This window comes from Vigna unguiculata, chromosome 5 (genome assembly GCF_004118075.2).
Source record: "Vigna unguiculata cultivar IT97K-499-35 chromosome 5, ASM411807v1, whole genome shotgun sequence".
NCBI lineage: Eukaryota > Viridiplantae > Streptophyta > Magnoliopsida > Fabales > Fabaceae > Vigna > Vigna unguiculata.
Window position 1 is genome coordinate 13,201,132 of NC_040283.1, and position 12,926 is coordinate 13,214,057.

The 12,926-nt window shown below is 37.7% G+C and overlaps 3 protein-coding genes across 3 annotated transcripts; 1 reads left to right on the top strand and 2 right to left on the bottom strand.

Annotated features, from left to right (window-relative positions):
- Positions 1-2,436: 2,436 nt before the first annotated feature.
- On the top strand, positions 2,437-5,562 carry LOC114185441 (probable protein phosphatase 2C 4). The gene is made up of 4 exons (XM_028073164.1): positions 2,437-4,088; positions 4,198-4,311; positions 4,865-5,129; positions 5,226-5,562. Exons 1-4 carry the CDS (start codon positions 2,790-2,792, stop codon positions 5,339-5,341), a joined length of 1,794 nt encoding a protein of 597 aa, XP_027928965.1. The 5' UTR covers positions 2,437-2,789; the 3' UTR covers positions 5,342-5,562.
- A 1,344-nt stretch (positions 5,563-6,906) lies between these two features.
- Positions 6,907-9,595, bottom strand: LOC114185442 (pentatricopeptide repeat-containing protein At5g16420, mitochondrial). Its single transcript, XM_028073165.1, has one exon. The coding sequence runs from the start codon at positions 9,581-9,583 to the stop codon at positions 7,979-7,981; it is 1,605 nt and encodes a 534-aa protein (XP_027928966.1). The 5' UTR covers positions 9,584-9,595; the 3' UTR covers positions 6,907-7,978.
- A 1,559-nt stretch (positions 9,596-11,154) lies between these two features.
- LOC114184373 (mitotic apparatus protein p62-like) lies at positions 11,155-12,150 on the bottom strand. Its single transcript, XM_028071685.1, has one exon. It carries the CDS (start codon positions 12,148-12,150, stop codon positions 11,155-11,157), a length of 996 nt encoding a protein of 331 aa, XP_027927486.1.
- Positions 12,151-12,926: the final 776 nt, after the last annotated feature.

Genomic DNA, 12,926 nt, shown 5'->3' on the forward strand with positions numbered 1-12,926 from the left:
GATGTGTGTCTTTCCATCTGATTAACTTCTTACATAATTTCTCAATTACAAATCTCACTAATTATACATATCTATAGTTAACAATAATTAAGTATCATTACATTGTTTTCCTAATATAGAATAATAAAATCATTAATTCTTTGTCAATAATTTAGGTAATTAAAGTTTGATTTATATTAACACTTCATATTGAAATTAATTTTATATTCATATTAATTATGAATGTTACTTTTATATTATAGTAAAATGTTAAAATAATTACTGTATCACTGGTATAATAATTATAAATCACAACATTTTTAATCATACTAAAAATTCGTAAATTAAATTTTAAAAATAATTAATTATAACAAATAAAAATTATATAAATATGTCTATATACATTAATGATATAAAAACATTAATTAATCCTAAATAATCTTAATTGTTAAAAAATAATAATATTTGTTAAACATTTATTTAATGAAAAAAAAAACTGCATAGAAATTGGTTCAGAAGAGTCGATTCAGCAGAGAAATCAAACCAAAATTTGGGATATATCTTTCATAATTTTATATGTTGAAGATTAACTGAGTTCACTTTCTCATATATAAATCTATTCAGGAATTTTAAGTTTCTTTTGAGTTTACCTTCAAACACTTACATACAAGCCTTTACGTTGAAGTTTATATATTTCAAACATTTCAAAACACTACACCATTTTTTTCCTGTTCAAAACACATACATTGAAAATATAAAAGATCTTATCAAAAAGTAACTATAATGTATTTAATATAAAAAAAAAAGTATATATTGTGCTTCATATTCAAACATTCTACTGTCATATTTATTGCACCACCTTATCTCTTATGCTCTGAACATCATGGTAGCATAAAAGAGAAACACGCAAGAGAAGAAAAAAAACCTTATGTACAAGAAACAAAGTCAAGAGTATCTGAGATTAAGAGAAAGTTTGTCTCATAGTGAAAATGTGTCACCAACAACAGTTACCATCAGAAACAAAATATATAGTCAAAAGCCTTCATGAGAGGAGAAGAAGAACATTGTGAACAGAAAATCATAATAAGAAAATATATTACTGACACTACTTCTCTTCAACTTTTATTTGCAGATAGCATAGAATCAAGTGTGTAAGAGAAATAATGCAATGCAATGATGACTAGCAGAAGTGTTCATAATTTTATCTTGCTTTTCTGCCGCTGACTTCAAGTATGATGAATGTGACAGATAGAGTTTTAATGTTAGATAACCCTTTTTAACATCTCATATTCAGAGCAGTTATCTATTCTATGTGCTACAAAATTAGGTTCTACATGTAGGATCTACCAGTGTTTTTGGTTTCGGCAAGGGTGATATTAATGAAGCTTCTTTTTCCTTTTTCACAGTCTAATTTCTACACTTGACGTGACACTTCACTCTCCCTTCACTACAAGTTCACACAAAAAATATATGTGAAATGCAATAATGCATAACTCAGAAAGTTCATGTTATTTCAGCAAAATCCTCCTAAACAAAAGTCATCTCAACATAATAAGAGATTAACTGTACGTAGTTTATTAAAAAAGTTAAAAATAAATTCGTCTATTTAAGAAAGACAAGAATCAAAAGGACAAGAAAATCATTAATTTTTTCAAAAGAAAAACAGTGTACAAATGCATTAGGTTTTGCTAGAACTTTTTCTCCACTTGCAAGATCATGTATAGTTTGGTCAGCCTCAGATCTCAGGCACGTGCACTGTTTCATTGAAGTCAAAATGCCATGCTCAAAATACTCATTAATTTACCACACCACACACATATCTCACAATTCTGTTCTGCTTTTGTCTTTGGTGTCTCATGAAATTTGGGAATCTCATAGTTGAATTGCTTCATCAGATTCTCCACTTTCTTTATCAGTTCATGCTCTACCATATCACCAGAACGAGTAGGATCTTGGATTCTGTATCTCTGTCACCATCTGCATACAAATAATCACTAACCAGGGACAATTATTGACTTTTAATATAAGGAGCAGAATAAAATATATCATTAATATAAGATCAGATATAAATGGAAATCTTCATATTCATGCTTAAATCTTTATATATATATATATAGAAGATATAATCATATTCAAATCTGATAGGAACACTGAGGGTTAATGCAGATACAAATTCACAGTAAATTACATTAACTTTGATCAATTGGTTTAAACTAGTAGTGATAAAGAGTACAAAAACTTGAATGAATGTATTGATTTGGTGAAGGAGAAAAAAGAAGGTAGCAATAAAAACCTTCATAAATGCTTCACAGGCCGTTTCTGTGTTAACTCAGCAAAGTCAAAAGCACCCTAATGAGTTGCCATTACTATTTCAATTTAAAAACAACAACATATTCCCTCTTATAAACTCTTCCTTGTTCAAACTCACCACTCCTAAAATAAAGAAACTGTTCTCCTTACAAACTCTTCCTCATTCAAACTCAACACTCCTAAAATAATAAGCATAACTCTCTCTCCCACCCTTTTACTCAAACTCATAGTCAACTCATCCATAGAAAGAAAAAAAAAATGGAACCGTGAAAGAAAAACCACCATGAACTAACCACAAGAAAACAACATTTGCATTTTATAATTTTAAGGAAGTGCTACAAAGTCAACACCCCTTCCTCTTCCCTCTTGCAGAAACCCTGTTTTCCTCTGTTTTTTTCTCTCCTCTGTTCTTTCTGCAATGCAAGATCTTCCATTTTCAGCATTGCCACACCCTTATCCAAAGCTTAAAACTTGAACCCCCCATTCTTTTCCACTCTCCAATGGGTAATCTAATCGGCAACCTCTGCCTCTGTTCCTCCGGCGACCGCTCCGGAAGGTTCGAGAACAGAGCTTCCTTCCTTTCCAAGCAAAACCAGAATTCCCTCGGAAACTCTATTTGCTATGTGAGACCCGACACGTGTCGGTTCTCCAGCGAGGCGTTTTCTGACGATGATGACACCCTCATCACTTTCCGGTCGGTTTCCGGCGCTACCGTGAGTGCAAACACGTCGGCGACGCCTTCAACTTCGCTCGATGATTCACTTCAACACAGCACCGTTTTGGATTCCTCTGCCTCGTTTGAGAGCTCTGGCTCCTTCACTTCTACTTTGGTGCCTTTTCAGCATCAACACGTTCATCGTGGATTCTCTCTGGGAGGGTGTTCGGAAAGAGGGTTATATTGGGGTCCTCGTGATCGTGTGATGAACGATGAAGGGTCCATCGAGAAAGATTCTTCTGAGGTAGCAATGAACAAGGGAAAGGGAAGTAAAAGACATTGGAAAAAGGTTCTGAGAAAGATTTCCATTGGGGGAATGTCTGTTTTCAAGAACAATGATAATACTAATGCAAGAGTGAGTTGCAGCACTAGTTTGAGTGCTGAGACGAGTTTGCATGGTGTGGAGGTTGATGATAACTATTTGGATAGTGATGTGTTGATGGGGTGTGAGAATCTTCATTGGGCTCAAGGGAGAGCGGGTGAGGATCGTTTGCATATTGTGATTTGTGAGGATCATGGATGGGTTTTTGTGGGGATTTATGATGGGTTTAATGGCCCTGATGCCACTGATTTTCTTCTCAACAATTTGTTTTATGCCGTGAATGATGAGCTCAAGGAGATGTTGTGTGGTCACAACAAGTTTGAGCTCAAGGATTCAGACTCTTTGGAGCTGAGGGAGAAGGTGTTGTTTAGGGGAAATGGAGTGGTTGATGGTTGTTGTTCTTCAGGTGATAATAGAGAAAATTATCCAATAGAAAATGGAGAGTTGAATTTGGAATGTGAGTCAGAAAGAGTAGAGGGAATGAATGGGATAAACAGTGAAAGAGTGGATTTGAGTCACTCAGAAGTATTACAGGCTCTATCAGAGTCATTGAGGAAGACTGAGGATGTTTTTATGAGGACTGCTGAAGAGATGATTGGTCACAACCCTGTGTTGGCTATGATGGGTTCTTGTGTTTTGGTGATGTTGATGAAGGGTCAAGATGTTTACCTGATGAATGTGGGAGATAGCCGTGCTGTGTTGGCCACTCACAGTGGGGAATCTCTACAGCTCACCAAGGAGCATAGCACTCAAGTGAAAGAGGTAGCTTGTGCTTGTGCAATGCAACTTGTTTTCTGAGCAATGTATGAATGAATGAAGGTTGGTGTTTTAGTTCATATGACATAGTTTGTGAGACCTTTGTTAATCTCAGGAGGTTTACAGAATCAGGAAGGAGCATCCTGATGACCCTTTAGCAGTAACTAGAGGCCGAGTGAAGGGTCGCTTGAGTGTCACAAGGGCTTTTGGGGCAGGGTTCCTTAAGCAGGTACTATAGTCTTTGCTGAAGTACTTGCATTACTGCATAAAATGCACAGTTAGGTGTGAAAATTATTCATGACAATTTGATATATAACTAAGCTTAATGGCACTATGCAATCTATTTCACCGACTTTATTATCTAGTGAAATAATACTTTCTTATTTTCCTAGTTGGATCTTGAAGTATCTCTACTAGTTTCAGTGTAATAGATCAGTTATAAATCTAATTATCAGTCTGAGATTTAGCACCCTTAAAATTATGTCTTTCTTCAAAAACATGTTTAGGATTTTCTTCGTGTTGTTAGTGCATAATAAAATGCAATGCTGGGTTCATACTCTTATTCTTTACTGTTACATTGAATTAGGTCATTGGTTACTCTTCAAAAAGTAAAAATAAGACAACTGAACTTTGGGAAGACTCAATCATAATTCATAGCACATCTTGCATGTCAACATTTGCAATTGCTACTGCAATGGACCACTATATTTCACTTTAATTGCTTGATTACTTCACTGTTCTATATATACAACAATGCATGACTTTGTTGGTCCATTTTGCAGCCTAAGCAAAACAATGCAGTATTAGAGACTTTCAGAGTGAGCTACATAGGGGAATCTCCATACATCACATGTTTCCCTTCACTCCACCACCACAAGCTCAATCCAAATGACAAGTTCCTCATACTGTCTTCAGATGGACTCTACCAATACTTCACCAACGAAGAAGCAGCTGCCAAAGTAGAGTCATTCATCACCATGTTTCCTGATAGAGATCCTGCACAACTTCTCATTGAAGAAGCATTAGATAGAGCAGCAAAAAGGGCTGGTATATTTAAAGCACTTTTTTTTGCCTCTATTTTTCAACATGAAAGGAATTCACAAGTCAAAACAATCTTAGTGAGTCTCACTTTCATTTTTGCAGGTTTGGAGTTCCATGAACTGCTTGATATTCCACAGGGGGAACGCCGTCATTACCATGATGACATTTCCATTGTCATAATCTCCTTAGAGGGAAAAATATGGCGTTCATTGGTGTAAATTTGCAGATCGGATTATGAGTATAGCAACTAAGCACACAGAGTCTTTGACACTTTCTGAAACTTTGGGAAATTCCTTCTAGTTCTTCTTTTGTTACCCTTTTTGACATATTTTTTTAATACCAATGATCCAACACTAAGGGCAATCTACACTTAAAATTCCTTCTAGAAAGACCAGTTTTGTGTTGATGACCAATTAATTTGTTTGGTTTTTTTTGTTCAGAGGTAGATCTACGTTCCAAGGGAGATATTTTAGAATTTAAAAACGTTGTCATAACCTGATCACAAAAGTCAACGCCCATTGTTTTTCTCCAATGATACCAAAATGGCAGGCAGTTGACAAAATATCCTTATTTATGTGCTAAATATCAAGGATTTAAAGTTATCAGTTTCAAACGATAAGAAGCTGTTAGAAGGGTCCAGAAAATAGTTTGATCTCAAAGTTCTAACGAATTCAAAAGGCATAGTCAACCTATTAAGGAGAAGGAAATTGTAGATTTGGATATAGTAGGTTAATAGTCCAAGAAATTGCTCTTTTAAATTCAAACTTTGCATGGTTGAAATTAGCTGTTACTTATATAAAATCTCGGTCAAATTCGTTTTGAAAGCTAAGTTATACTTTACTGGAAGAAATAGTGTACACCATATGACAGTTTTTTTCTTCTACTTGTTTAAACTGCAATCGGTTTCAGCAAAACACGTACAATCATGCGTGGCAATAAGGAAAATTCAAGAAGCAATCTATCATAACTTCAACTACAACACGTATATGATAAGCACAAAGGTTGTAAAAGACAATGCTGTGGGTCTGAGGTATTAAATTCTCCATACTTGAATTTCATTGGTCAATTTAATTTCTTGTATAAAAACAGATTTTTAAATGAGCTTTCGAATAGTTGGTTTATTATAACAATTGGTGTTTTTTTTTTCTTTGATATATATGTTCTTCCTAGCTATACAATTATTGTTAAAGAAATCAACAAAACTGGTTTGATTGGAAAAATTATGAATGGATTAGGTAGATGATTTGTTTACCCCAAAAAAACTACTAATTTCAAAATTAATGGGCTGGTCGTCCAAAATTGATTACGAAAAATTTCGAGAAACCAGTTTAAATTTTTAAAAATTTTCGGTTGTTATAACTCAATATCTAACATTGTTTACAGAAGTACTACTACTGATTCTTTTTTTATTTTTTATTCTGAACATACAAATAACTTTTAGTTTGTAAACCTAATCTACCTGTGTTTGAAGATTTCGTCTCAAATTAATTTGACTAGAATAAAAGATAAGTAAAGTCTGACAAAATAAAACTCGGACAATGTCAAATTATTCCACGAATTAAGCACTCAACTCCTTGGTTTACATGACATATAACAATCTTTTTACATCAATTTATTGTTTTACCTTAGTTCATTTACCGATTTTGCCTTCGTTTATTATTTAATATACATATATAATTAAAATTGGTACGCAACAATGACATAATATAGGACGACTTGTCATAGTTTTAAACAAAACGAATTAATGAAACATAAAAAAACGCAAATCGAAATAGTTTGAACCTTCTCAGAGAAAGTTTGAAGCGTTCCAATGCCTTAGATCTCAACTGCAACAACTTGACTTTTACAAATGTGTGTTTGAAGTTGGGTGAAATTTCCAAAGAAATAAAGGTACCAAAAAGTGCCCAGCTGGAGATTCTGAAGATTGAGGACAGCACAACGTGCTAACTATAATGAAGAAACTTATAAGACTACCAAATGAAGATATTGAAAAAGCTACATAATTATATAGAATTGAAAATAATGAAGCTAAGTTATTCCATTCAAGCAAGAAATGATGCACACTAGAGCCTGATTTTGTTCCAGAGTGCTCATTCTCCTTCATCCTTGGGACTGAATCTTCCAGCGAAGGTCACTGACAATGTGATGTCACAGTTACATCCTGTGAGCATGGCGCAGAACTAAATCTTGGATCTTCCAAATTCTCAAGCTCTTTCTTTCAACTTATTCTCTCACTTCCCAAGTTTTTCCCCCTATTATACAGACACTCTCAATATAATGTATTCTTACTGAAGAATATTTGTATAATTTAACACAACTGAATTGGCTACCATATTAGACTCAAAAGTTACAAAGACCAACATTATACGATGCAGGCTAAACCATAGGCATGGGAAAGAATATCAACATTTTCCTTTTGATGTTACTTTTCTATTACCACATTGACATCATTCCAAATACCAATGCAATTTGCCAACCCAGAATAGCATCAGGAAAATTTGCTTGCAGTCAGTGGCATGCTTATAATAGATGCAGCTTACTAGGAATGAAACCAACCAAGTGCTTGAGCAGTTGAACCCTCGAATGATTAGATTATGTTTCATTACTTGAATCGAATCGCAAAACAGACTCACTAAACAAGAATCAGTAATGGAATGAGAATCCCATAGCTATTTGACAGCTCAGGCTCACTTTCCGAACTTGTTTCACTCTCCAAGCACGCCACAAAGGGATTGAGATACATGCAATGCAACATACAAAACATGCATCGATTCCCTTTGATTCAGAAATTCAATCCCCTTTGGTGGTCAACTTCCAAAGATCAAACACGAAAGCACATCCCAGAGTTTCTTTTATCACACTGCATTCTCTGTCAATATCCTATCCAGTTTAGCTGCATTGCCATCTAAATTGATCACAAGTTTTAACAAAAGTTCCCACAAGTCCCCATCAACTCCAGAAGTCATGGCCAACAAAACTACCTTCTCGATTTCCTCTTTCTTTCCTCCTGAAACAGAAATCCCATCAACCAATATGGAGTATGTTGATTTGTTAGGCAAGCATCCACTCTCCACCATCTCCTCCAGCACTCTGATACCCTCCTTCACATTCCCAACCTTACAAAACCCTTTAATCAACACATTGTAAGTATATGCATTTGGAGCTCTACCCTTTTCCACCATGTCATCCCACAGCCTCGCTGCCTCACAAAGCTTCCCTCTCTCACACATTCCCACAATCAGTGTGTTATAAGTCAACAAACTCGCAACCTCCCCCTTCTCCAGTTCATCCAACACTCCTCTTGCCTCCACCACCTTCCCCTCCTTGCAAAGCCAATGCACAATCGTACTCACCACCGCGCCACCAACCTCAATCCCTTTCCTCACCATCCCCCTACACATCGCCCAAGCCCTCTCCACACTCCCCTCCTCACACAACAAATCAACAACTCTACAACACAACACCGAATTTGGCACAAACCCTTTTGCAACCATATCCTCAAGCAAGTTCACAGCCTCCCCAGATTTCCTCCCCTTACAATAAGCCTCAATCATGACACCATAAGTAACCTCATTAGCTTGAACCCTATTCTCCTCCATCAAATCCATAACCCTAATTGCCTCCACAAACTTTCCCATCCTACAAAATCCACTCATCAAAACAGTGTAGGTGGTTGCATCAGGCACCCACCCTCTATCCAAAATCTCCCCAAAAACCTTCATAGCACTCTCCATATCACCCGTAAACACATACCCACCCAACACAGTTGTATAACTAACCACATTGGGAACCAAACCCATCAAACCCATCTCATCCAAAACCCTAACCGCAACATCAACTTCATTGCTCTTACACAGAGCCTTGAGCAAAATGTTGCAGCTAACAACGTCAGGCACAATTCCGAATTTTTCCGCAGAGCTTTTAAACACAGAGTGCGCTAAACGGTACCGTTTGTTCTGAACCAGCGCGTTCAGGAGCGCGTTGAGGGATTTGACGGAGGTTCGGACGCGGAGGGGTTGCAGTTTGAGGAAGAGGCGGACGGCCGATAGGGGTTTTCCGGCAAGGCCGTATGCGCGGATGAGGATGACAAGTGAGGGTTCCGGCGGCGGATTGGGAAGGCGCGTGAGGAGGGACTCGAGGATGGAGAAGCGGCGGGCGCGTGAGAGTTTGAGGAAGAGCGCATGGAGGGGTTGCGGCGCGTAAGAGAGGGAAGGGTAGAGGGATTGGGCGTGGTGGAAGATTTGGAGAGAGAGGTCGGGGTCGTGCTGGCGGGAGATGAGGGAGGCGAGGTTGAGAGGAGTGAGGCGGCGAGGCCAAGGGTGGACTGGGGGCCGGATGGTGAAAGATGGGGGAGGAAGCGGCGAGGCAGGAACGCTGTTTGCGGCGATGGCGGCGGAGACGGCGGTGGAAAATGGGTGGCGCTGCCGCCGGGATATGCCGGACAGTGTGGACTGGAACATTAGCAAATGAAAGAGGAACTGCAATGTTTCATAACTTAAAAGATTAAATATACTTTTTTTCCAATTTTTCGTAAAGTTTATTTTGTTTGGTTCTATTTTTTTTTAAGGTTTAATTAATCGTAAGGTACCAGTTTGGTGATAGTGTGTCAAATTGATATCCGATTTTAAAAAAGTGTTAATTGCGTACCCAAATATATTTATGTGTCCATCCCGTTAAATTGTGACAAACGGTGTTAAAAATGAGATGATGTGGCAACTGTGAACGGATACGTGTCAATCTAAAAAGTAGTTGTGGCTGAACAAAATAATTGTACAGGGATGTGGTTTGGTATATTTAAAAATCAGAGTGTGTTGTGCCCTAATTGAGGAATTGGGTTTTTGCTATCAGTGTGGTATATTTCTTCCTCTGCTTCATCTCTTTTGCCTTCTTTCTTCAATCATTTTGTAGTTCGTTATTGATTGGAAGATGTCATTTTTGGTGGATCTGCAATGTCTCGCAATGAAGGGTGTTCATGTTCTTCGTGGGGTTCGCAGAAGCAAAGTGTCTCCTCCAGTGGTGGTTCGTATAGGGTGTTAGGTGAATCCCCTCTTTGCTTTTGTGGGGAGAACGCTGTGTTGAGAGTGGCTAAAACAGTTAGGAATGCTGGAAAACAATTTTGGGGGTGTCCTAATTATAAGGTCGGAATAGATGTATGATTTTAATTTAATTTTGATTGAATCTTTAATTAGCATTTACTATTTTGTATTAATGTTCGATTCTTTGTTCTTGCAAACAGCGAAGTGGTGGGAATGAGGTATTTAAAGGGTGCAATTACTTCAAATGGCTGAATGAAGATAATGGAGATGAAAAAGATGCTACCATTGGGAGACAAAGGAGAAAGATTTATACCCTGGAAAAAGCACTTGTGATTTCTGATAGATGGGTTAAAATTGTAAGTGTGATAATAATGTTTTTGCTTTTCGTTAATGTAATTTTAGTTTGTAAGTTAGTACAAAAGAGCTGTTGAACTGTTGTTAAAGTGACTGTTTTAGTAAGTATCAATGTAATGTTGTAATGAATTGTTATTGAATGAATGAGAAGTTTGAGTGAACTGACTCTGTTTTTCATTTATTCACACTTAACAATATTTGATAATGAAGAGAAACTGGGCATATGAGAAAACAGATAATATTAAAGTGGTTCAGAATGCCATTTGACTACATAATATTGTTCTTCAAAATACTTGTACTGAGTTTGTAAATAACAGCACTTAGTAAGGTGCTTCCAAAATAACACTACTACATTCTAAAATAACAGCACTGAGTTTGTAAAATAACAGCAATTACATATTGATGTTCCAAAATAAAACAATTGTTCCATAATTTCTTCATGGCTTCGTGATTGGTCCTCTCCTAAATGACATTTTTTCTCTTAAAGTGGTTGTTGTTGTTGGTTGAATTTGATTGCTTGAAATAATCTGACTTGGTTGAGGTACTGGAGTCTGTTGGCATGAAGAATTTTGGGTTGGCTGGGTAGGGTGACTTTGCTGCTGATTTGTTGCTGCTGGCACAACTGGTTCAGATGCAGTAATCTAACTTTGTTGAGCACCATTGGTATCAGTTGCCTGAGTTTGCACACCATAAGTTCTAATAGCCTCAGTGAATTCTTCCTTCTCAGTAAAGTATGTCCCAACTTCCCAATTATAGTCTTCCATACTTTTAGACATGGAGAATATCCCAAAGTTACCATACTTATCTCTATCGTCATCACTTGCATCACTATTTCCACAACTATCTAATGTCTCAAACTCCCATTCACTATCAGACAACCCCCTATCAAACACATTTTTACCCTTTGGGTTTGTTCTAGACGAACCACTTGCTCCTTCAATTGTAACATCATACAGATCATCCTCCAATTCCTCGGTTTCAATTCTAACATCATACAACTCATCCTCACCCATTACTTCCTCTTCAGAATCAGTCCAACTCCTCACCTCATAGTCATCATCACCCTCATAGTCTGTTTCCTCACCCTCCACAGCATCTTCTTCATCATCCTCAACCTCCACATCCATATCGGGTTGTTCAACTGCTTCAACCTCCACTTCACCCTTATTCTCACCTGCACCACCCACTTTAAAAGGTTCTTCATCAGGCTCACCCTCCATTTCACCCTCACCTGCACCATCCACTTCAACTTCCACCTCAACCCCACTTATCACTACATCTTCTTCATCAGCCTGAACCTCTACCTCCACATCACCCTCACCCTTATCTGCACGACCTACACCAACTTCCACCCCAACCCCACCCATGACTACATGTTCTTCATCAACTGCAACCTCCATATGACCATCACCCTCACCTTGACTTGCAACATCCACTCCAACTTCCACCTCAACCCCACCCACAACAACAGGTTCTTCATCAGCCCGAGTCTCCACATCAACCTCACCCTCAACTGCACCATCCACAACAACTTCTGCCTCAGTCCCACCCTCTATCATATGTACTACTATAGGCTCACAGACGAAGTGTACCACATAAAGGTGCACTTGACCATTTAGTGTGGCGATGTTGACCATGTGACATGCACCTCTATCATCGATCAGTAATTCCAGCCTTCCATCCAACACAACACCTCCACCTACTGAATATCACAATTCTTTGACATTCACGTAACCCATTTCCCTCAAAATTGACATTATCTCAAAGTAACTCCATCTGTCTGGGTCATATGACAAAATACTACTCTCTCCAATGTATTTCATTGACCCATCATTAACAAACCTTCCCCCATGGTAAAAAACAACTTCGAAATTCTCGTCCATCTGAACTACTATATTCCTATCTATATATCCCTATCACATATGAAAATGCCCAAACAATCAAACACAAATTACAAACCATACCACTAACACACAAAGACAACGACAAAATGAACAAAGGGGGGACCACACAGTAAACTCAACACCGTCACTGTCACCCTCACATGTAGTGGGGGACCAACACCGGCACCGCATTACAAATAAGAAAAGCAAAACAATCAAAGCACACAAAACATCAAATACATTGAACAGAACCCCAAAAATTATCACAATCTCAAACAAAACAAAAAACCCTAAATGGCAGTGAAAGCCTACGCGAGTGGTTCGTCTACTGAATGCCAGGAACACATAGCTTTCTTCCACCGCTCAACCCACGTCGCTGTCAACGATGCTTCCGATAATCTACTGAATCGCAGTGAAAGCCTGTGCGAGTCGATTCGCCTGACCCTCGTCTTCTCCCCTCTATCTCTGTTCTTCGAACTCCAGAATTAACTTTACCAAATTTCGTTTTTAATTTTTGGCTTCTACAATTA